Source organism: Mobula hypostoma, chromosome 3, assembly GCF_963921235.1.
Source record: "Mobula hypostoma chromosome 3, sMobHyp1.1, whole genome shotgun sequence".
NCBI lineage: Eukaryota > Metazoa > Chordata > Chondrichthyes > Myliobatiformes > Myliobatidae > Mobula > Mobula hypostoma.
The window spans coordinates 6,083,424-6,110,097 of NC_086099.1; the positions used below are offsets into that span (position 1 = coordinate 6,083,424).

A 26,674-nucleotide genomic window follows, 5' to 3' on the forward strand; every position below is an offset into this window, starting at 1 on the left:
AGGTTAGTGGTGCTAGCCATGGCTCAGTTGATAGCACTCTTGCCTGTTAGCTGCACCAAGGTGGCCAGGAAGGCTCTACAACAGGTAGTTACTAGACTACCAGTCATCAAGGATATATAACCCACTCCTCCACACCCTCAACCACCATTACTTTATAACTTCCTGCCAGAGTCACCTTATGTCCAGACACCCCTGTGCCTAGCTTTATTTTATGGACATACATCAATCTATGTATATAAGCTATCTTATGTATTTATATTTATTGTCTTTCTTAAATTATTGTGTTCTTTATCTTATTGTTTTGTTTTTGTGCTGCTTCAGACCCAGAGTAACAATTATTTCATTCTCCTTTACACATGTCTACTGGAAATGATCTTACACAATCTTGAAAGATATATCACAAAGACATATATAATGCAAAGTAAACAGTACCTCAAGTTTAAAGGCCAAAGTAATACTAAGAAATATGACTCAAGATAAATGTGCCATAAAATAGATAAATATAAATCTTCAGTTAATCGATTTTCCTTTCAGCTTTACTCACCGTAAGTCAATGGTGCCCTCTCTTGGTATGTAAAGTTAAGCAGAAGCTCCTCCTCGGGCATGTGGCTAACAAAGATTTTCAGTAAACATCGTATGATGAACAAGGCATTATGAGCCTGCCAAATAAACAGCTGGCTGATGAGAGAAACACAAGAAGAATGGTGAATTTGCATGTTATAAATGGATTGCAAAATATTTTTAGAGATTATCTTTATTTGCCAATGTACATCAAAACACTGAAACATACAGTGAAAGGTGCTGTTTGCATCAACGACCAACAATATCCAAGGAGTGCTGAGGGCAGCCCGCAAGTGTCTGGTGCCAACATAGTGTGCCCAAAAATTACCAACCCCAACCTGTATGTCCTTAAAATGTAAACAGGAAATAGTGTCAAAAACACACGCATTCATGGGGCGAATGTACAAACTCCTTTTAGAGAGTGGTGGGAAATGAATCGAGGTTGTTGGCGCTGTAAAGCGTTACAATAACCACTACACTACCATGCCACTCTGACCACATTAGAAGTTATAGTCCATTGCTTTGTAAAATGAGTTTACATTACTGATTACTCAAAAATTATAAAATTCATTAACAGAAACAAGAATAAGCTATTCTAAAATTATAAAAGAGCATGGATACAGACATGGAATTATGATGTAGTGGCCATTACAGAGACTTGGCTGGCACCAGGGCAGGAATGAATTCTCAATATTCCTGGATTTCAGTGCTTCAAAAGGGATAGAGGGGGGAAGGGGAGGAGGGGTGGCATTACAGGTCAGGGATACTATTACAGCTACAGAAAGGGTGGGTAGTGTAGCAGGATCCTCTTTTGAGTCAATATGGGTGGAAGTCAGGAATGGGAAGGGAGCAGTTACTCTACTGGGGGTATTCTACAGGCCCCCTGGTAGCAGTAGAGATACCAAGGAGCAGGTTGGGAGGCAGATTTTGGAGAAGTGCAAAAATAACAGGGTTGTTATCATGGGTGACTTTAACTTCCCTAATATTCATTGGCACCTGATTAGTTCCAATGGTTTAGACAGGGCAGAGTTTGTTAAGTGTGTCCAGAATGGACTCCCGTCACAGTATGTTGACAGGCCGACTGGGGGGAATGCCATACTAGATCTAGTATTAGGTAACAAACCGGGTCAGGTCACAGATCTCTCAGTGGCTGAGCATCTGGGAGACAGTGACCACCACTCCCTGGCTTTTAGCATTATTATGGAAAAGGATAGAATCAGAGAGAACAGGAAAATTTTTAACTGGGGAAGGGCAAATTATAAAGCTATAAGGCTAGAACTTGCAGGTGTGAATTGGGATGATGTTTTTGCATGTACTATGGACATGTGGTTGAAGTTCAGGGATCTCTTGCAGGAGGTTAGGGATAAATTTGTCCTGGTGAGGAAGATAAAGAATGGTAGGGTGAAGGAACCATGGGTGACAAGTGAGGTGGAAAATTTAGTCAGGTGGAAGAAGGCGTTATATGGGAGGCAGGGTTTAAGGGTCGGCACAACATTGTGGGCCAAAGGGCCTGTACTGTGCTGTACTATTCTATGTTCTATGTCTTTAATAAACTGGGGCACCTCCACAGAGTCAGGAAAGCAGCCAGCATAATAAAAGTCCCTCCGCTCTGGTGATTCTCTCTTCTTCCCCCCTCCCAATTGGGCAGAAGATACACAAGGCTGAGAGCAGTTGTCAGCAGGTTTCCACCGTGCTGTTATAGACTCTTAAAAGGACCTCATATATGCCGAAGATGAATTCCTGATCTCTTATTCTACCTCATCATGGCCAATGCACGTTATTTCTCTACCTGCACTGCACTTTCTCTGTAACAATAACGCTAACACTATATTCTGCATTGTGTTTTTTAGTTTTGTACTACCACAATTATCTGTGAAGTATTTCAGTATGGAATGATCTGTCTGAGTAGCATGCAAACAGTGCCATGGTGGCATAGCAGCTAGTTCATTGCTATTACAGCTCGGGGCATCAATGTTTCGAGTTCAATTCCGGCGCCCTCTGTAAGCAAGCTTCTACGTTGCTTTCCGTGTACGCATGGGTTTCCTCCGGGTGCTCCAGTTTCTTCCCACAAATAGTGGGTTGCTGGGCAGCGCAGCTCAAAGAGCCGGAAGAGTTGTTCTGTGCTCTACTCTTAATAATTAAATTATAGCATTTTGCTACATCTCATACAGCCAAGTCATTCGGTATATTTAAAGCAGAGGTTGGTAGGTTCTTGACTAGTCAGAGTGTCAAAGGCTATTGGGAAGAGGCTGGAGAATGGGGTTGAGAGGGCAGTGGTAGTGGTTAGCACAACGCTTTACAGTGCCAGCGACCCAGGTTCAATTCCCACCGCTAACTCTAACCACGTGAGTTTCCTCTGGGTGCTCCAGTTTCCTTCCACAGTCCAAAGATGTATGGTTGGTCGGTTAATTGGTAATTGTAAATTGTCCCATGGTTAGGCTAGGTTATATCAGGAGATTACTGGGCAGTGTGGCTCGAAGGGCCAGAAGGGCCTAGCCACGCTATATCTCAATAAATTTTTTTAAAAAGCTGTGATGGAATGACGGAGCAGACTCGGTGGGCTAAATGGCCTAATTCTGCTCCAATGTCTTAAGGTCTTATGTGGTAACAATAAACAAATTGACAATTGAAAAGTTTACAATTATAAATGGAAAAGAGGTGTCGAAATCTATATGGGCTACTGAAATGGATGTTGTTGCAAAAGATACCAACTGGGAGATATACTGAATAATTACTTTACATCTGAATGAAGCTCGCCCACCACCCCATGGGTGTCTCTGGAAATGCAGCACATTAGCCCCTTGCTAACAACCACTGGATTCCATGGCGAGAACCCACCTTTCTCTGCCTTCAGGGAGTCTAGGGAGTATATGACTTTGGGCCCACCAAATCAACTCATCAAGTCAAGTCAAGTCACTTTTTATTGTCATTTCGACCATAATTGTTGGTACAGTACACAGCAAAAACAAGACAATGTTTTTCAGGACCATGGTGCTATATGAAACAATACAAAAACTACACTGAACTAGGTAACACAACACAAAAACTACACTAGACTACAGACCTACCCAGGACTGCATAAAGTGCACAAAAAAGTGCAGGCATTACAATAAATAATAAACAAGACAATAGGCACAGTGGAGGGCAGTAGGTTGGTGTCAGTCCAGGCTCTGGGTATTGAGGAGTCTGGTGGCTTGGGGGAAGAAACTGTTACATAGTCTGGTCGTGACAGCCCGAATGCTTCGGTGCCTTTTGCCAGATAGCAAGAGGGAGAAGAGTTTTATGAAAGGATCGGTTGACGTTCCGGCCCCAAACGTCGACCGATCTTTTCCATGGATGCTGCCAGACCTGCTGAGTTCCTCCAGCGTGTTGTGAGTGTTGCTTTGACCCCAGCATCTGCAGATTATTTAGAGTTTGTATGAGGGGTGCGTGGGGTCCTTCATAATGCTGTTTGCTTTACGGATGCAGCATGTGGTATAAATGTCTGTAATGGCGGGAAGAGATACCCCGATGATCTTCTCAGCTGACCTCACTATCTGCCGCAGGGTCTTGCAGGGTCTGGGGAGTATATGACTTTGGGTCCACCAAATTCATGGGTTTGGGATGTCTCACTCACCCAAACCCCAGTTTGTGTGAATTACTGCCTCTGCAATAGCCCGTCAGAATGAAATAACAGATCACACACTGCATTCAATTATAAATAAGTATATTTATGAGCGTCAACCTATCCGAAGAGTTAGTAAAGAAAAGAAAAAAAAATCAAAAGTGCCCATTATAATTAGACAGTCAAATGTGCAGGGGTTGGAGCTTAAATCTTCCAAAAGCCATATTCACTGATCATTAGCAGACCCCCATGTCTTGCCTCCATCAATTGGCATTTTCCAGCCAGATCGAATCCTACAACCAGTTCCATCCAACATCTTCTCTCTTCATCTCCCGCCAACCAAACCCACACTATGTCAGCCAAAAGCCACACCACAATCTTCTGTAGAACCACTCTCCTAGTTGGATAGCCCACCTTCCGAAGTATTCTTTATCTCTAACAGTAACCCAAACACTGTTTCTGCAGAAAGACCATTACATGAAATACCCTACAAAATTAGCAGTATAATCTTTACCATAGCATTACACTCTCCCCCACCAAACAATCCCCCTATTAATAACACAGTTTTCAAAGGAATTTCATGATGTCAGACCCTCCAATCCATTTGTAAATGGTAGTGACATATCTCACTAGGGGAATAGGCACAACACTCTGATCCCCGGTGCAACAGAGGCCAGCCTATCTGGGAGTTTCCTGATTCTTTGAGAACTACTTATCCCAACATCTAGTTCTTCAGCTTGAGACACTCCCGGGGATTTTTCCTGTCTACCTAGAGAGGCCTCCCCCTGTCTATTACCCATGCCTTCCGACAACTCAGGTCCCCCTGTCACTTGGTTGAGCTCAGCTTCATTCCCAGGTACTTTCGAGCCAAGTCTCCCATCATTGTCCAGCTGCAAGCCTGCCCATCCATTGCTAGACCCCCCCCCCATTTCATCCGCATCCACTTGGGGAGGTTTGAAAATCTCTTTGTCAATGATCGGGGAGTTTGCATAAGGTAGTGTGTACCATACCGTCACTTCCTCATCCTCTGAGTCCATACCACGTTCAGTGGTTAAATCCCTTCCAGACCTTTCCACTACTTTCCTTTTGTCCTCCCACGTTGCTGCAGAGACCTCTTATTAGGTGTAGCGCCCAGGTCAGGCGATCAGTCAACACGTACCCTTTGACCCAGAGGTAGAAGATGGTTCCTAGGGAGAATCTTGACAGGACCATTCCCATCCTCTGGTTTCACCCAGAAAATTGGTACATTTGGCATCTGACTCTCCACCATGTAAGGCGTAGCCACCCAGCAGTCAGCCTGCTTCCCTGGTAGCCCCAGGCTCTTTATGAGAACTCTGTCCCCAAGCATCAGTTGGGAGAACCTAATCTTTTGATATCTCCTCTTATTTCCTTGATTCTACTTTGTAGCAGAGACCTCCACTAGTTCATAAGCCTTTTGCAATTCCTTCCTCATGTCAGGCACATACTTCAGATAGGTCTTCTGTGGCAAATCTTCCCCATCAGTCCCAAACCAGAGGTCAAAAGGCAACCTTGCTTTGCACCCAAACATTAAGTAATATGGCAAGTATCAGTAGCTTCATTCTGTCTACAGTTTTAGCAGTAGACCAGATGCTCAATATGCTGACTCCATTTGTTCTTCTTGCTGACCTCCAAGCTGATCAGTAATAACCAAGACATTCGCCGTATTTCTAGAATCAGGCTCTAAGGAGAGGAAATCCATACATACCAGAACAAGTGGCCCCACACTCTGCAAGTGGGACAATGGAGTGGACCTCGTAGGCAGTGTCTTCCTCCAAATACGCCGAACGTACGACTTACAGTACTCTTCAACTTCAGTCTTCATTCAGGACCAGTAGAACCGATCTCAGACCAATCCATAGGTCTTGTCGAACCCCAAATGTCCTGAATCATTGTGAAGTGACTTCAACAAAATCCTACAGTATTTCTCAGGCAGTACCAAATGGGAACAGTGAGGCCTGTCTGGAGAAGACGTGACCCAGAATAGAATCTGATTCCTCAACTACAGGTTGTTCTGTTCTCTCAACAGTAGAGATACAGGAGGGTGTTTCATCTTAACAACACACATCAAATTTGCTGGTGAACGCAGCAGGCCAGGCAGCATCTCTAGGTACTAGGAAGAGGTACAGTCGACGTTTTGGGCAGAGACCCTTCATCAGGACTAACGGAAGGAAGAGCTAATAAGAAATTTGAAAGTGGGAGGGGGAGGGGGAGATCCAAAACGATAGGAGAAGGCAGGAGGGGGAGGGATGGAGCCAAGAGCTGGACAGGTGATTGGCAAAAGGGATATGAGAGGATCATGGGACAGAAGGCCCAGGGAGAAGGAAAAGGGAGAGGAGGGAAAAACCCAGAGGATGGGCAAGGGGTATATTCAGAGGGACAGAGGGAGAAAAAGGAGAGAGAGAGAAAAAATGTGTGTATATAAATAAATAACGGATGCGGTACGAAGGGGAGGTAGGGCATTAGCAGAAGTTAGAGAAGTCAATGTTCATGCCATCAGGTTGGAGGCTACCCAGGCGGAATATAAGGTGTTGCTCCTCCAACCTGAGTGTGGCTTCATCTTTACAGTAGAGGAGGCTGTGGATAGACATATCAGAATGGGAATGGGATGTGGAATTAAAATGTGTTTCATCTTTTCAGCTTGGGCCACATCTCCTTCTGCAACAGTTGACCAAACGGTACTGATACATGGGTCATCTCGCTGAGCGGCAGCCACTTCCCCTGGACTCAACTCAGGCAACTGCTTTGTATTAAGAGCAGACAGGTTGTGGAATGGTACAACCAGAAGCTCCCAAATGATCCACCGCTTGATCCTGCCCTAGCCTCACCTCTGACTTCCCCATGACTGAAAACTCCAGGTGTAGGAATGCTCTGCCACTCTCCGTCCATTTCCAGCCCTTCATGCATACATCAGGATAACATATCTGCATCAATATTTCAGCTCCCCAGCCTGTACTTCAGACCGAAATCATAGGCAGACAGCGCAGCCAACCAACAAGGGCCTGTGACATCCAATTTCACCAAGGTCAGGATATAAATTAATGGATTGTTGACCATCCTCACCTCAAACTTGGCACTATATTGATAAGCACTTAACTTATCCACCACATCCCATTTTAATGCCAGAAACGCCAATGTGTGCTTGGGGTAGTTTCACTGGGAGGGTGACAGACTCCAGCGACAGATCTCAATCCCGTGCCCTGATACTGATAGAGAACACACCTAAGCCCACTCGGCTGGTGTCTGTATGTAATACATATCGCAATGGGGGTTTGCAAAAACCAACACAGGCACTTTTGTCAGCAGCTCCTTCAACAACTGAAAGACTGCTTCACATTTCGCACCTCATCTTGCTCCAAAAGGCTTCGAAGGGCTAAGATAATCTTTACCATATTCTCCTTTCATCCTGCTCCAGTTCTTCTCCAAGGGAGGGTAACCGCACAGAAGCTGATTCAAAGGGTGACTCACTTCAGAGCAGTCTTTCACAAACCTCCAATAGTACCCACAGAATCCAAGGAATGAGGCTAGGGCACTCACATTCTTGAACCTTGGCCGTGTGGTCACCGGCTCTATCTTTGAGGATCTGTAACTACTCTGTCCCATGAGACTATGTTCCCAACGTAGTTGAAAGATGTCTTGCAGAGCTGGCACTTGTCCACAGACAGTTTTAACCCCTCAGCTTTCAGGCAGCCTAACTCCTTCAGTAGCCTCTTCCAGGGTGGACCCGAACATTTTGAGATCATCCAGGTATACAAGCGCCTCAAGCAAGTTCATATTGCCAGCAATTTTCTCCATGACACACTGGAAAGTAGCTGGTGCTCCTGATATACCCTGGAGCATCTTTTTAAACTGAAAGAATCCAAGTGGACATATGAATGCCATCTTCTCCTTGCCAGCCTCACTCATGGTACCTGATAATACCCACTCCTTATGTCCAACACATTGAACCACTTCGCTCCACTCAGGCAGGACAGGTCAGAACAGAACTAACCTTAGAACAGGTCAGGGACTGTGCGTCGGTTCAGAATCCAATAGTCTACACACATACGTACCTTCCCATTCCTCTTCCTCACCACCACTATGGCACTCGAACTCAGTAATAATCACAGCTTCCTTCAGCTTCCACAGATGCTGTCTAACATCCTCCACCTTAGCAGGTGCCCGTTGCTGAGACCTTTCCCTGAAAGGGTGTCTTCCGTTACTCAGATGGTGTGGTGAGCACTCTTGGAACAACCCACATCAAACTCCTCTGTAGAAAAGACATCTTTGAACTTCAACATCTTCTCTGTCAATCTCCTCTTCCAACCTCCAGGTACCAGGGAGTCACCAGATTTGAATGCCTTGGCTGTCAACTTCCCCTTTCCTGGTGATGGTTTCTCTCCTGCTTGCCTCACAGGAAAACTAGACATTACAGTCACCAGAAAAAGGTGTGCCATTCACATTCACCACCTGAGGGTGACCTCCCTTTCCAGGATGTTCCCGATAATCACTGTCATCCTGTTTAACCTGTACAATCGATGGCTTCTGCATTTTGGGCCTCACTAGTACCCCAGCAGGTAACCGTGACTCCTCTTCGTGGTCTTCCGGAGCATCCACCAGAAGGGCCTTGGCATTCCGGGAAATTTGGGGTTTCCCGTCACTTGAGCTACTTCCCCAGGCCGCAACACAACAGTCCCTCGTTTGTGCTCATCATCCAGCCTAGGATGGGCAAGCACTTCTTCAAAAGCAGCTCTGAGCACAAGATGAATGGACAACGTTTTCAAAAAGCTCTCCCCAACTCTCTCCTTGCAGGTTTCCACTAGCCTCCTCACAATAGGAGTATTTGTTCCCACAAGAATTAAAGCTTCATCCTTCTTGACCGGGTCTGGACAAACCAACAGTAACATGTCAAGGACCTCAGCTACTCCCACATCTGTTTCCAAAAACTCCAGCTTCAAAGGCAAATAACCATCATATGGGTAGTCATCTGTACTAAGGCCCCAGAGCTCTAGGGCACTTAATGGTGTCAATGGTAAATGTGACAAATACTAGTTGTAGCAGGATCTGCACAACAGAGCAACCTCAGAACCTATGTCAAGTATGGCTTGAGCATAAATACTCTCCATCCATGGGACACACTGGAGCTTGGCTCCACTAAGACTTCAAGAATAGGGTTTTTCACTTTGGTGTCTTCCTTGATACACTGTTTAGAACGTGCTCCCCGAGACATCAGACCGTTCCCTCAGTGGGTTTCTCTGAAGTTTCTCAACTTCCCTTTCTGCTTAATTCACTGTGGGCTCACTTTCCAAAGGGCTTCCTGTCCTTCACACTCCGCCGGAAGCATCTGTCCTCACCACAGTTGTAACAGACCATACTGGTCACTCACCTTTTCAAGGGACCCCATTCAATAGCAGCTCTCTGCCTAGTACGTCCCATCAGTGGGTCCGGTTTCCTATCGGCTTTGTTATGCTTGGCAGCAGCACCCGCCAGTAACAACCAGGATACCTCAGCTCTAAAATCTGCCATGGACTCCTGTAACACCCTCGTTTGTGGGGCATCAGGGGTCACTTCAGCAACAGAGGCTGTTACTGGGAACTGGACCCAGCTGACGGAGGCCTCCCTCTCCTCTGTCACAGTTTCCTCATCTTTTACTTCTCTGATCAGCTCAACAAACATGGGGGAGCATGCATTTTATGAGACATTCAGAAGCTGAAAGCGATCATGTTCTGTGACTGTGCACTCTTTGCCACTTGGTCCATTCTTAATTGATTCACCTCAGCTACTTGGGTGACCCATCTATGCCACAAGCAATGCAGCTGTCTCCCTAGATGAAAAACACAGGCAGAAAATTTCTCCCCATTCTCCTGAAACATGCTCTGAAACTCCATCATAAGCTCCATTGGGCTTCCTGTCATGCCAAAAACATTCTCTAGTGCTTGCATGTAACGGGCAGAAGTAGCTAAGGAGTTCTCTGCCTTTAAAGACCTCACGACTTCAACAGCTGGACCCTTTAGACTCTCGACCAGCAACTGACTTTTCACATTTCAGAGCACTACCACTCATCCAGCATCTGAGAGGTCTGCTCCACCCAAGTCTCATAACCTCCTCCTCCTTAGGGGTGGGCTGCACTCCTGAGAACATCCTCAGCCTATGGTAACTTTCAATCTCTGCCGGTGCCCTTTGCCATGTAGCTGCTGAATGTAAGGGCCATACCAACTCAGAATTCTCACCCCTCGCCGTGGGACTCATTAGACCTTCCACATCAGTCAATTCCACCCATCACTCCTCAAAAGCGAGAGCTTTAAAGTCTCCACCTTCAGCTACAGGAAACTCGGCTTCCAATTCGGCACTCTCGCCAATGCTCTCTTCTTCTCAGAAAGTATGGACGGCCCATGACCCTGCCTCTCCGGGCATTCCAATGGCACCAGGCAGATCCACTCCTGTTACGTCAGCGTTAGTCTGAACTAAAACAAAATCTTTGCCTGCCATTTGGTCAAACTGCCGCTCCATGACCGCAACTTTCCCTAATATTTTAACAGTGCTTAAGACCCTTATCAACAATTCACCTGGGCTGCAGATATCTACCCCACTCAGAACAGGCATTAACTACAGGTAACCTCTTTGAATAGTACCAATGCTTAACCCCTGCAGCGACCATAACCACATATCTTAATCACTTTCCCGGACAACAGTTTAACACAGGCTTAAACACGAACTCACTTTATCAATGCCTAGGGCAATTACATAGTTTCCAATGAACTCAATCCAGGCAATACCCCCACAATGAAACTAACCCACCCCCCCCCCTTTTCTGGGCATCTCTTGAAATGGTTTGTTAGTCCCTCACTAAGAAGCCACTGAACTCAGCACCAAGAAAAACCCACCTTTCTTCAGCTTCATACATCTGGGCTATAAACAACTTTGGTCCCACCAAATTCATGAGACTGGGATGTCTCGCCCACCCAAACAACACACATCAAAGTTGCTGGTGAAAACAGCAGGCCAGGCAGCATCTCTAGGAAGAGGTACAGTCGACGTTTCGGGCCGCAACCCTTTGTCAGGCCAGTCAGGAGGCAGCAAGTGGGAATAAAGGGGGTCTTTTCTGGTCGGCTGCCAGTGACTGGTGGTGTTCCTCAGGGGTCAATATTGGGACTGCTATTTTTCACATTGTTCATTGGTGATTTAGATAATGGAATTGATGGCTTTGTGGCAAAGTTTGCAGATGATGTGAAGATATGTAGAGGGGTAGGTAGTGCTGAGGAAGCAATGCAATTGCAGAAGGACTTAGACAAATTGGAAGAATGGGCAATAAAGTGGCAGATTGAATACAGTGTTGGGAAATGCATGATAATGCATGTTGGTAAAAGGAACAATAGTATTATCTAATAGGGAAGAAGGTTCAAACATCAGAGGTGCAGAGGGACTTGGGAGTTCACATGCAAGACTCCCAGAAGGCTAATTCAAGGTTGAGTCTATTGTAAAGAAAGCAAATGCAATGTTGGCATTTATTTCAAGTATTGTCCACAGTTTTGGGCCCCTTATCTCAGAAAGGATGTGTTGTCATTGGAGAGTGTCCAGAGGAGGTTCATCAGAATGATTCTGGGAATGAAGGGGTTAACATATGAGCAGCATTGGGCAGCTTTGGGCCTGTACTCACTGGAATTTAGAAGAATGTATGAGGATCTCATTGAAATCTACTGAATGTTGAAAGAACTAAATAGGGTGGATGTGGAGAGGATGTTTCTTATGGCAGGGGTATCCAAACTGGTGTTCCATGATTGCAACATTTCCTAATGATTTCACCGTGCTTACAACTCTAGTCAACAAATCACCTGGGCTGCAGATATCTACCCCGCTCAGAACAAGCATTAGCTACAGGTAATCTCTTTGAATTGTACCAATGCTTAACCCCTACAGTGTCCATAACCACATATTTTAATCACATTCCTGGACAATAGTTTAACACAGGCTTAAACACAAACCCACTTAATCAATTCTTAGGGCAATCACGCAGCTTTCAACTAATTCCATCCAGAACGATACCCCCACAATGAAACCCCCTTTTGATGGGCGTTTCTGAAAATGCCGCTTGTTAACCCCTCACTAACAGCTACTGGATTCTGCAGCGAGACCCCACCTTTCTCCACCTTCATACTTCTAGGGAGTATATGACATTGGTCCTGCCAAATCCATGCAAGTGGGATGTCTTGCCACCCAGACCCTGGTTTGTGTGAATGCTATGTGAGTTACAGCCTCTGCAATAGCCTGTCAGCTTGAAACAACAGATCACACACCCCATACAATTATAAAGTATATTTATGAGCGTTATCTTACTCAAAGAGTTATTAAAGAAAAGAAAAAAAACAAAATGGGTCCATTATAATTAGACAGTTGGAGCTCAAATCTTCCAAAATCTATATTCACCGATCCTTGGTAGACCTCCATTGACTTGCATTTTCCCACCAGATTGAATCTTTTGACCAGTTCCATCCAGTATCTTCTCTCTTCATCACCCGCCAAACAAAGACCTTCTCCGTGTCAGCCACAAAGCTACACCCCAGCCTTCTCTAGAACCTTCGCCCTGTTCCACTCTTCTTATTAGAAGGTCCACATTCCTTAAGTATTCCTTATCTCTAACAGTAACCCAAACATTGCCTGCACAGAAAGACCATGACATACGACACCCTAGAACATTAGCAGTAAAACCTTTAACAGGGAGTAATATGTACTCACAGTAGAGAAATAGAAAAGCATGCTGAATTTCTGAGTATACTAATGCTGAGTTGGGGAAGGATTCAGCAAAAATAATCACAGGCAAGTTATAGGTTTTGAAGAAAACAATAAAATTACTGTACAGCACTGTGCAAAAGTATTAAGCATGTGTATAAAAATCTGTAAAGTGAAGATGTTTTTAAATATAATGCAATGAAAAGCTTCTATATATCACAAAAATTACTGTAAAGAGCAGTAAACAGTAAAATACAAAATCAACTCAATATTTGGTCTGACCACCCTTTGCCTTTAAAACTACACCAATTCTCTTAGGCACACTGTCATGCAGTTCTATAAGAAAATCAGCTGGTAGGTTGTTCCAAGCATCTTGGAGGACTTGTCACAGTTGTTCTATAGACTTTGGCTGTGTCACTTGCTTCTGTCACTCCAGGTGATCCCAGACAGCTTCAATGATATTCAGATTAGTGCTCAATGGAGGCCATACCATTGAAAACATATTTTAAAAACTATCGTGCCGAAGACTTTTGCACAGTACTTTACATTGAAACATCCAGTGAAATACACCGTTTGTGTCAATGATCAACATGTGCACTTATACAATTCAGACATTAAAAACAGATTGCAGACTTACTCCTGACATTCAGCTGAGATCTTTAATTCATTGGTTCTACTAAGGAAGATCTTAACAAGAGCTTGAAAGTTTCCTGTACAAGGATTGTTCACAACTGAAAGAAATATACAAAACCTTAGAGACATTTGCTATCAAGAATATTGAAACAAGTATTATGATAATCAGAAATATGTTATAAGCAATAAAGAAAAGGCTTACTCAAAAACAGATTAAAGGGTATTTACTCTGAAATCTATTTTTTGAAAAAGTAATGTACCAAATTAAAATCAGATATTTTAAAACTTTCCAGCAATTTTCTAGTACTTTGCCCAAATTACTTTTTTTTCTGCACAAAACTGAAAATCTGTAGGCATTAATCTATAGGAGAAATTACTACAAATTTTTATCTGGGTAACAAGTTAACAAAACCATTGGTATGTTCCAGTTTCTCCCACCCACCCGCCTTGGGTAAAAAAGTTAACAGATCTATTTTGCTCCAGCTGAAATCACTTAACTCAACTAGTAAATTGATATTGATTGCTTTTTGATAATTAAACCTCCAAGGATCACTGTTAATTTAATGCAAAAAAATTTATCACTATAAGGTTATGTATAATTTTCAAAATTAAATGATTTGATCTGATTTTAGGCATGAACATACTTACTGAGTGACCTGGAGATTGGAAGTGTTGCCTCTTCCAAGAGACGAACATCGGCACTGCAAAAAGAAAATACAAATCCACTACATTAGAACAATAATTTGAACATAGTAGGATTCTTTACTGAATGAAACTGGTAAAAGAAATAATGTAAATTACACACAAACATTCCCTTTTACAGCATTTTTCACAAGCTCTCAATATTTTCAAGAATCACTGTTAATAACCACATTGTAAAACATCTGTAATTTCAGATTTTGTTGTCACATTAACATAGGTAGTGTATGTTAGGGACCACAATAGAGTAGCAGTTAGTACGACGCTATTACAGCTCTTGGCATAAGAGTTCATAGTTCAATTCCAGCATCCTCTGTAAGGAGTTTGTACGTTCCTTCCCTTATGTGCATGGGTCTTCTCCTTCTCTGGGTGCTCCAGTTTCCTCACAATGTCTAAAAACGTACTAGTTAGTAGGTTAATTGGTCATTGTAAATTGTCCCATGGTTAGGCTAGAATTATACTGGTGGGTGCTGGGCAGTGCAGCTTGAAGGGCTGAAAGGGCTGTTCCACACTGTATATCAATAAATAAACAAATATGGATCGAGGGGTATGCAGGGCTTTGTGCAGGTTGATAGGGCTAGGCAAATCAATAATTTGGCACAGACTAGGTGGGCCATAGGGTCATAGAACACTACAGCACAGAAACAGGCCCTTCAACCCATCTAGTCTGTGCCAAAGTATTAATCTGCCTACTCCCATCAACCTACACCCAGAACATAGTCCTCCATACCCCTCCCTTCCAAGTCCCTATCTGAACTTTCCTTGAATGTTGTAATTGAACTCGTATCCACCACTTGCACCGGCAGCTCGTTCAATACTGTCACCACCCTCTGAGTGAAGAAGTTCCCTCTCATGTTTCTCTTAAATATTTCACCTTCTTCACCAGAGGGCCACCGCAGAAACATTTCACCGAAGTGTTCTATTACTCTATTAACACAGAAACACAAAATGAAATGCATGGTTTGTGTTAACAACCAGCACAACCAAAGAATATGCTAGTAAGTGTCACCACACCTTCAGGTGTCAACCTAGCATGCCCACCATGCTAGACAGAATAACATTTTGTTTTAATTTGCATAACATTTTATGTCCCTCCATTGGTCAGAGTCAACCTTGCTGTCTATAATGTTGATATACAAGCCAGGGCAGTATAATATGGAGAGCAAGCTGCTGCCCATGTAGCAGGCTCCCCCTCTCCACACATCTGATAAACCCAGAGATCGATACAGTTTGGCATCAGCATCATCGGAGGTGCCAGTCACTGTTGAACTCAACGGAGGATGGCCTTAGGGACTCCAGTTCCAGATTCTTCCTCAGTGTTTACTCCCACAACCTTCCCCATGAGTGCGTAGAGCCACAAGGTAGTAGAGGTTTGAGATGAGAGTTTTCCTTCTCCTAGATGAGCTGCCAACCACAGCTGACAAGCCCCCTCTGCCTGAAGCGACTGGTTTTAAGGCACCAGTAACCTGTCCTTTGCATAACATTAGAAAATTGTTATATGCATGGAATTCTGACACACGAGACTTACTTTATGCATCAGGATTCAATATTATATTTTTATTGGCTTAGATAATTTGTAAATCTATGACTATAACTACAGAACCATACCCAATTGTTCACAGCATATAGTTAATTATCAAGTGAAGCTTTTCAGAATATTCTGGAAAAATTTGCTTTACCATTATCCAAAGTAACATGATAGTCTGTTGCCTAAGAACTACAATATTTTAAAAATCACACATTTCAACACAAACTGATTCAGTTTACTAGCAATACACTCAATAAACAGCCCAACAAATAAATGAGCCCAAATCCACACTGATGTTTATACTTGACACAGAAGAATTCTGAATTAATCATATGGTTCAAAAAGTCACGTTTAGTGGCCTATTTGTAATTCAGCATTTGAAGAATCAATTTCAGCTACAGTCAGCGGTCACCTGAACACCTGCTTGTTAAACCAAATATCTAATCAGCCAATCATGTGGCAGCACTCAATGCATAAAAGCATGCAGACATGGTCAAGAGGTTCGGATGTTGTTCAGACCAAACATTAGGATAGGGAAGAAATGTGATCTAAGTGACTTTGACCATGAAATGCTTGATGGTGACAGACGGTGTGATTTGAGTATCTCAGAAACTGCGGATCTCCTGGGAGTTACACACACACAGCAGTCTCTAGTGTTTACAGAGAATGGTGAGAGAAACAAAAAATATCTAGTGAGCGGCAGTTCTGTGGATGAAAACACCTTGTTAATGAGAGAGGTCAGAGAAGAATGGCCAGACTGGTTCAAGCTGACAGGAAGGTGACACTAACTCAAATAGCCATGAGTTACAACTGTGGCATGCAGAAGAGCATCTCTAAACGCACAACACATCAAACCTTGAAGATGTTGGGCTACAGCAACTTAAGACCATGAATAAATACCGTGGCCACTTTATTATACTTTTTACTTTATTTTCACCAAACAACTGATACTAGAACGTACAATCATCACAGCGATATTTGATTCTGCGCTTCCCGCTCCCTGGATTACAATTCGATAGTAAATATTAAAAATTTAAATTGTAAACCATAAATAGAAAATAGAAAAATGGAAAGTAAGGTAGTGCAAAAACACCGAGAGGCAGGTCCAGATATTTGGAGGGTACGGCCCAGATCCGGGTCAGGACCCGTTCAGCAGTCTTATCACAGTTGGAAAGAAGCTGTTCCCAAATCTGGCCGTACAAGTCTTCAATCTCCTGAGCCTTCTCTCAGAGGTACCTAATAAAGTAGCCACTGAGTATATATCTTTACACCATCTTAACTAAATTTTATAAGAGCACCATTGAGAGTGTCCTGCTGCATCTCCAGCTGGTATGGAAGCAGTCAAGCATCGGTCCAGAAGTCCCTACAAAGGACTGTGCAAACAGCTGAGATGATCATAGAGTTCTCCCTACCATCCACCGGGACCATTTATCTGGTGCGCTGCATACATAGTATTATCAAGGATCCCACACGTCCATCCAGCATCCTTTTTGACTTTCTACCAACAAGCAGGAGGCTCTGATGCATAAAAACAAAAAAATGATCAGGATGGAAAACAGTTTCTCCCTCAGGCCATTAGGCTTCTGAACTCGCTGCCGCATCGCATTCAATGTGCCACCGGTTAATCTGTACTGTAGCTTACGATATTTAAATTTATGCACTTTATATATGCATAATTCAACTGTAGATTTTATCTTTATTTTCCTAAGTTATTGTGTGTTATATATATTATAGTGCTTTACACCCTGGTTCGGAGAAATGTTGTCTCATTTGACGGTATATAAGTATATAATTAAAAGACAATAAACTTGGCTTGATTGTAAGCATATGCAAATACATTTCCCAGCATGCACTCAGACTATCCGTATCACCAAACATCATCTCATCCTCTGAGGATACAAATATTTTCGTCAGTTTTTAATGTAAATAACCAAAACAAACAATGATACCCATATTCTCTGCACGAACTAAAAAAATCTACCTCGCTGAACCAGTTAATGTGGAACACTAACTTTGAATCTACATACTTGGAAAATTAAAATGAAAATGGTTTATAAACAGTAGTCTGTAATGATGCTGCAGTTGTGCTCCAGTAAGCTGAAATGCACTGCCATCTTATAATAGAGAACAATAGCTTGTGCACTTTTAATAGTTTAAATATTTTATGTGTGCATTCCTATTACGAATAGTTTACAACTAGACAACACCTGTGATCTAATGTCTTTCAGTGGTGAGCATTAAAAAAATCCACTTAAAAACTATTTCTAAATAACTAGGGCAACACAAACAAAACAGTGGAGAAACCCAGCAGATCAGGCAGCACCCATTTAAGTGAATAAACAGGCAATGTTTCAGGCTGAGACACTTCATCAGGACTGGAAGGGAAGGGGGAAGATGCCGAACGAGTTGGGCGGGAGGGGAAGGAGTATAAACTAGAAGGTGATAGGTGAAGCCGGGTGGCTGGGGGAGGGGGATGAAGTGAGAAGCTGGGAGGCGAGAAGTGGAGAAAGTAAAGGGCTAGGGAAGAAGGAGTCTAAGAGGAGAGGCGAGTAGACCATAAGAGGAAGGGAAGGAGGAGGGGACGACCAAAGGGAGGTGATAGGCAGATGAGAAGAAGTGGCAGAAGGCCAGAATAGTGAATAACAGAAGAGGGAAGGGGGAGGGGAAATTACTGGAAGGAGAAATCAATGCTTATCCCATAAGGCTAGAGGCTACCAAGATGGAATATGAGGTGTTGCTCCTCCACCCTGAGAGTGGCCTCATTGTGGCAGAAGAGGGGGCTATAGACCGAAATGTCAGAAAAGGAATTGGGATAGGAATTAAAATTGCTTGTGACCTGAAAATTCCACTTTTTACAGATGGGAGTGGAGGAACTTGACAAAGCAGTCCCCCAATACAAAATAACTATATGCCGAGGTCAAACAGGCAGAACCTCATGCCACCAATGTAGCCAACCCCAATAATGCAAAGTCAAGAAATCGTAGCCCAACTGTGAGCATAGCCTCCCTTCCAAAGACTCCCACTGCCTCAGGAGAGCAGCCAATATAGTCAAGGACCCCTTTCCACTTCGGTCATTCTCTCTTCTCTTCTGTGGAGCAACTTGATGGGCTGAGAGGCCACATTTTTCTTCTATGTCTTATAGTCTCCCACTTTCCATCAGGCAGGAAGATAACAAAAGCTTGAAAAGACTACTTCTATTCAGCTGTCATCATACTCTTGAACAGACCTGTCATATACTGAAAATGAACACTTGAATTCCTAATCCACCTTGTCTCAATCTTGCACAGACAGCCCTTTCTCTGTGGCTGCAACACCATATTCTGTATTGTTTACATTGTTACTGCCTTGTTCTACATGTATGACATGATCTGACCAAATGGTACATAAACAAAAGCATTTCATTAAGTGCTACAGCTGCCTATTCACTTCCTCCCTCGTCTCCCATCAGGACCCCAAACCATCCTTCCAGGTCTGCAAAAAGTGGAATTTCCCGGTGGCAATTGCTATCCCCTTTCCCATTCCGACATGTAGATCCGCGGTCTCCTCTTCTGTCACGATGAGGCCACTCTCAGGTTGGAGGAGCAACACCATCTAGATAGCCTCCAACCTGATGGCAAGCACATTGACTCCTCCAACTTCCAGCAATATTTTCTCTGCCCCCCTCACTCTTCTTCAATTCTCCAGTCTGGCCTCTTACTTCTTCTCTTCACCTGCCTATCACCTCCCCCCGGTGCCCCGCCTCCTTCCCTTTCTCCCATGGTCCACTCTCCTCTCCGATCAAATTCCTCCTTCTTCAGCCCATTGCCTTTTCACCTATCACAAAAGGTTGGTTTGCAGGTGCTGCAAGACTATCAAGAAGGCAAATGGAATGTTGGCCTTCATTGTTAGAGGGATTGAATTTAAGAGCAGGGAGGTTATGCTGCAAATGTACAGGGTACTGGTGAGGCCACACCTGGAATACTGCATGCAGTTCTGGTCTCCTTACTTGAAGGAGGATATACTGGCTTTGGAGGCCATGCAGAGGAGGTTCACCAGGTTGATTCCAGAGATGAGGGGGTTAGACTATAAGGAGAGATTGAGACGCCTGGGACTGTACTCACTGGAATTCAGAAGAATGAGAGGAGATCTTACAAAAACATATAAAATTATGGAAGGTATAGATAAGATAGAGGGAGGAAAGTTGTTTCCATTGGTAGGTGAGACTAGAACTAGGGAACATAGCCTCAAGATTCAGGGGAATAGATTTAGGACAGAGATGAGGAGGAACTGCTCTTCCCAGTGAGTGGCGAATCTGTGGCATTCTCTGCCCAATGAAGTAGTGGAGGCTACCTCAGTAAGTATATTTAAGACAAGGTTGGATAGATTTTTGCATAGTAGAGGAATTAAGGGTTATGGGGGAAAAGCAGGTAGGTGGAGATGAGTCCATGGCCAGATCAGCCATGATCTTATTGAATGGGAGAGAGGCTTGACAGCCAGATGGCCAACTCCTGCTCCTATTTCTTATGTTCTAGCACCTCACAGCTTCTTACTTCAACCACCTCCCCCACCCATCTGGTTTCACCTATCACCTTCTAGCTTGTCCTCCTCTCCTCCCCACTTTCTTATTCAAAGGTTCATTTTTTATCAAAGTATACCACTCTGAAATTCTTCTTCTGCAGATAGCCACGAAACCAAGAAAAGAACGGCAGCATGATCATCAACACCCAAATTCTTCCCCTCTGCAAAAAAAAACACCAACAAAAACAGAACAGGTACATCAGCCCCCAAATCCCCCTCTGACGCACACAAAAAAAAACAAAAAGATTGGGCGAAAAATACAGAAAACAAAAAAAAACATAAGAGTGAGAAAAGTCCACACCGAAAATGCAGAAAATCTGGGCAACATTCTCCCTCTCCATTGCAGAGCAATCTCACCAGCGATAAAAAGGCAATCACCCCTCTTCAGTAGTAAAGCGATCCCCCAGCAATAAAAAGGCAGGCAGCCAGTGCTTCAATCTCCCTCACCGCTTTAGTCAGCGAAATGGAGTCGACATCGCGTTGCAGCCTTCTCATCACAAGGTTCGTGCATGCTGCCTCTGACACCCGGAATCCCTTCGGAGACTGCAGAGTGCTGAAACACCCAAAATGATCTCCAAACTGCAAATCACAGGCTCCAAGACTTCCAAAATTACATTCAAGACAAAAAACAAACATAAAAGATGCAAAAGAAGTGAAATATATTGTTTCATGGTCTATCCAGAAGATGTCGACCGAAAGAGCATTGTACGCAGGAGGCATCATTACTGGAATTCATCATCTTCCCCCTTCCTTTCCAGTCCTTTTGAAGGGACTCAGCCCAAAACGGCGACTGTATATTCATTTCTATACATGCTGCCTGACCTGAATTCCTCCAGAATTTTGTGTGTGTTGCAATGACAACAATCAGTTCATACCAATACCCAGCAAATCAAAGTTTGGTGCACCTCACTTCACAGTCCATTCACACTTCTGCACTGACACCGTCAGAATCGTTCCCGAACATATACCTCCACACACGTTAATTTTCCAGATACATTTTTTCTTTTACAGCACAATGCAGGCCCTTCAGCCCACAAAGTTGTGCTGACAATGTAACTGACGCTAGAAACTGCCTAGAATTTCCTTAGCACATAGCCCTCATGTACCTATCTAAGAGTCTCTTAAAAGACCCTTTTGTATCCACCTCCACCACCGCCACTGGCAGTGCATTCCACACACCCACCACTCTCTGTGTGAAAAACTTACCCCTGACATCCCCTCTGTACCTATTTCCAAGCACCTTAAAACTGTGCCCACTCGTGTTAGCTATAACAGCCCTAGGAAAAAGCCTCTGGCTATCCACATGATCAACGCCTCTCATCATTTTATACACCTCTATCAGGTCACCTCTCATCCTCTGTCGCTCCAAGGAGAAAAGGCCAAATTCACTCAACCTATTCTCATAAGGTATACCCTCTAATCCGGGCAACATCCTTGCAAATTTCCTCTGCACTCTCTCTATAGTATCTACATCCTTCCTGTACTGAGGTAAGCAGAACTAAACACAGTACTCCAAGTGAGATCTAACTAATGTCTTATATATCTTTAACATTACCTCATGGCTCTTGAACTCAGTCCTGCAGTTGATGAAGGCCAACTCACCATATGCCCAAACAACACTGCTCAACCTGTGCAGCAGCTTTGAATGTCCTATGGACGAGAACCCCAGATCTCTCAGATCCTCCACACTGCCATGAGTTTTACCATTAATATCATATTCTGGCTTCAAATTTGACCTACCAAAATGAACCACCTCACACTTATCCGGGTTGAAGTCCATCTGCCACTTCTCAGCCGTTTTGTATCCTATCGATGTCCCGCTGTAAACTCTGACAACCCTCCAGACTATCCACAACACCCCCAACCTTTGTGCAGCAACCCTTCTACTTCCTCATCCAGGTCATATATAAAAATCACAACGAGGAGGGGTCCCAGAACAGATACCTGTGGAACACCACTAGCCACCAACCTCCGTGCAGAATATGAACCATCTACAACCACCCTTTGCTTTCTGTGGGCAAGCCAGCTCTGGATCCACAAAGCAAGGTCTCCTTGGGTCCCATGCCTCCTTATTTTCTGAGGAGCCTTGCATGGGGAAGCTTATCAAATACCTTAACTCACAACACAAAGATCCTGCTTAAATAAGAAAAAGGATTTGCATTCATATAGCATCTTTCACAGAGCTCTTGGAATATTCCAACATACCTTGTCAAAAAAGCTGGTGAGCCTCTACTTTCTGAGAGGGTTCAAGACAGCTCAACTACACACATCGATACTCAGGTCCTTCAATAGAAAGCATCCTAACATACTGCATTGCTGCACTGTACAGAAACTACACTGCGGCAGACAGGAAGACTCTACAACAGGTAGTCAAAATTGCCCAACTCATCACTGGCACTAGCCTACCCACCATCAAGGGCATATATACAGAAAGGCACTGGAAAAAGGCCAGTAACATCATGAAGGATCCCACCCACCCTGCTCATAGACTGTTTGTCCCACTCCCATCAAGGACAAGGCTACATATTATCCACCCCAGGACCACCAGACTCAAAAACAGTTACTTTCCCCAAGCAGTAATGTTGATCAACACCTCCACCCACTAACCCACCCCTCCACACCCCCAACCACCACTACTTTATCATTTCCTATCAGGGTCACTTTATGGACATACAATCTATCTATAGTATTAAGCCACCTTATGTATTTATATTTATTGTGTTTTTATTGTATTATTGTGCTCTTTATCTTATTGAGTTTTTTGGTGCTGGATCGGATCTGGAGTAACAATCATCTCAATCTCTTTTACACTTGCGTATAGGAAATGACATTAAACAATCTTCAATACTCAACCTTCAATCTTTTAATCAATAAAGTGCTTATGCTGACTGCTATAATTTACGAAATGCAGCAGCTATTTAGCTCTTTGCAAATTCCCCATAAACAGCTTATATTTTTTTCAAACATGCTAATTGAGAAATAAATATTTGCCTGATCAGCAGGGGTAAGCCCATTCATCTTTCAAACTAGTGCCATGGGATCTTTTATGTTCATCCAACAGAGGAGATGGGACATCTGCTTCAAATCAATCCTGAAAGACAACATTCCCTCAAGTCTGCATTCTGTGAGACTAGAAACTTGCATGCAGATTTGATACTCTAAATCTGAATTGAAGAGTCATTAAATGTGAAACACTTACTTTCCTCAATATTGTCTGACCTGCTAATTATTGTAAATTCTTAATTTTATTTGATATTTCAAGCTTCAATATCATTTTAGGTGATTGGAGGAAAGTATAGGTGTGATGTCACAGGTGAGTTACTTATACAGAGAGTGGTGAGTGCATGGAGTGCCCTGCCGGGAAGTAGTGGCAGAGGCAGGTACATTAGGGCATTTAAGAGACTCTTAGATAGGCTCATGGATGACAGAAAAGTGGAGGGCCATGTGGAAGGAAAGGGTTAGATTAATATTAAAGTAGGTTAAATAATGTCAGGTTAAATGAGGGGGTCTTCATTTAAGATGGCGCTGGTGAAGCACAGTGACTACTTACTAGTAGCAAATAAAACAAAAAAGTTACTATATTAATTCCAACATCTGCAGATTTCCTCGTGTTCGTGTTTACTGTATTAATCACACTTTTTCTTGGGTGCAATCACTGCAATCAATAGTCCACCTATCTTCATTTCATCTGCAAATTTGGCCCAAATTCATCAAATCAGTCATCCAAGTCAATGATATATAACGTTAAAAGTGGTCCCAACACCTACACTTGCAGAATACCTTCTATAACTGGCAGCCAACCCGAACAGGCTCTCTTTCAAATACAGGGCAATGGGTAACCCTATGTTCGACACAGCATTGTGGGCTGAAGGGCCTATATTGTGCTGCAGGTTTTCTATGTTTTTATGTAATAGCCTGTAACTTCGCTGCTGGAGCTAAGCTGCTAAACCACCTGTACGACCTGGCATTTTTGCACTGTAAACTGAAGTCTCAAAGGTGCAGGTGGGTTGCCGTGTGACGTATATGGGCAAATCGAGACACCGGAGACCAGGCCCAAGCCTGAGAATAAGGAAGAAGCCAATGTTTGCCCATTGCTGGAGCAGACTTGGAGCCAATTCGAAGCAGCCGATCCAAGGCGAGGTGAGCCAAGGCAGCGGGGCCTGGGCCCAAGAGCGCGGATGTTCCAATGATTGGCCATTGCTAGAGCACAATTGAAGCTGATTTGATGGGGCAGAACTGTGGTGAGGCAAGCAGAGGCAATGCAGAGTCGAGGCAGCTGGACCCGAGAATGAGAAAAGCCCCGCGGTTTAATCAATTTGAGCACCGAGCTACATTGGAAAGATCGGGTACAGGCTGAATCGAGGCAGCTGAGAGAGTATTGATGTGGCAGGGCCCAGGTCTGAAAGCAAGCAACGATCCAAGGTTTTGTACAATTTAAGTATCAGGCCAGATTGAAAAGGTCAGGGTGTTGGGGCTGGAGATCTGGAGATGAGGGACAGCCAGTTCAGCTCGTTGCTCCGTGAGATTTATTCATCTCTGCACTGAACTGTAGCAGTGGCCTACAACTAACAGGTTCCTGGATTGGCTGCAGTGATGACTGGCTTCATGGCTGTGGAATAACTTTCGTGAACTTCAATTCTGAATGTTATTTGCTTACTTTTATTTTTGCACAATTTTTTTCTGCACACTGGGTGTTTGATGTACTTTTTTTTATTGAGTTCTATTTAGTTTCTTTGTTTTGTGGCTGCCCATAAGGAGACAAATCTCACGGGTGTATATTCTATGCATACTTTGATAATAAATATACTTTGAATTTTAAATTTATCTCTTTGAAACCTATCGAACATTGCTAGGCCTAGATAGAATGGACTTGGAGAGGATGTTTCCTCTACTGGGTGACTCTCGGACCAGAGGGCACAGCCTCAGGATAAAGAGGTGTCCACTTATAACAGAGATGAGGAGGAATTTCTTTGGGTAGAGAGTAGTGAATCTGTGGAATTCATTGCCACAGACGACTGTGGAGGCCAACTCATTGGATATATTTAAAGCAGAGGTTGACAGATTCTTCATTAGTAAAGATGTCAAAGGTTATGAGGAAAAGGCAGAAGAATGAGATTGAGAGGGTTAATAAATTGGCCACGATGAAATGTCAGAGCAGATTCAATAAGCCAAATGACCTAATTCTGCTCCTATGTCTTTAGGTCTTATGGTCTTATCTATCTCTACCACCATCCCTGGTAGTGCATTCATAGTCATAGTCATAGTCATACTTTATTGATCCCGGGGGAAATTGGTTTTCGCTACAGTTGCACCATAAATAATTAAATAGTAATAAAACCATAAATAATTAAATAGCAATATGTAAATTATGCCAGGAAATAAATCCAGGACCAGCCTATTGGCATACACTTTCCAACACTGTATTTCATTTGCCACTTCTTTGCCCATTCCCCTAAACTATCTAAGTCTCTCTGCAGGCTCTCTTTCCACAACACTACCTGCTCCTCCAGTTATCTTTGCATCACCAGCAAATTTAGCCACAAATCATTAATCCCATAGTCCAAATCATTGACTTACATCATAAAACTGACACTGACCCCTGTGAAACTCCACTGGTAACCGGCAGCCAGCCAGAACAGGATCCCTTTATTCCCATTCCCTGCTTTCTGCCAATCAGCCAATGCTCCACCCATGCTAGTGACTTCCCTGTAATTCCATGAGCCCTTACCTTGCTAAGCAGCCTCATGCAGCACCTTGTCAAAGGCCTCCTGAAATTCCAAGTATACCACACCTACTGCATCTCCTTTGTCTACCCTGCTTGTAATTTCCTCAAAAAAATTGCAGGAGTTTAGTCAGGCAGGATTTTCCTTTCAGGAAACCATGCTGGTTTTGGCCTATCTTGTCATGTGCCTCCAGGTACTCCGTAGTCTCATCCCTACCATCGATTCCAAAAACTTCCCAACCACTGATGTCAGGCTAACAGGTTTATAGTTTCCTTTCTGCTGCCTCTCACTCTTCTTAAATAGCAGAGTAACATTTGTAATTTTCCAGTCATCTGGTACAATGCCAGAAATCTATCAATTCTTGAAAGATAATTGTTAATGCCTCCGCAATCTCTCCAGCTACTTCTTTCAGAACCCAAGGGTGCATTCCATCAGGTCCAGGAGATTTATCTACCATCAAACCATTAAGCTTCCTGAGCACCTTCTCAGTGTAACGCACTCTAAGGTTTCACTACTAAGGTAATGGTTTCTCTGTAGCAGCAATGTTTGGGTTATGACTGGAGATAACGGGGGCTTTGGAATGTGTGCTATCCAATGAGAGGCATGTTGTTCTTTCTTGTGGGTCCAGGAGCAAGGATTTGGCGG

General features: G+C 43.5%; 1 protein-coding gene across 5 annotated transcripts in view; it reads right to left on the minus strand.

The window, feature by feature from the left end:
- The window catches only part of dym (dymeclin), a 405,267-nt gene that overhangs the window by 314,221 nt on the left and 64,372 nt on the right, over positions 1–26,674 (minus strand). For all 5 annotated transcript variants that reach the window (XM_063042598.1, XM_063042602.1, XM_063042600.1 and 2 more), the window contains 3 exons: positions 14,171–14,223; positions 13,527–13,620; positions 545–678 (listed from right to left, as the gene is read on the minus strand). In XM_063042598.1, coding sequence (XP_062898668.1) covers positions 545–678; positions 13,527–13,620; positions 14,171–14,223 — 281 coding nt within the window. The remainder of the gene's footprint in view (positions 1–544; positions 679–13,526; positions 13,621–14,170; positions 14,224–26,674) is intronic.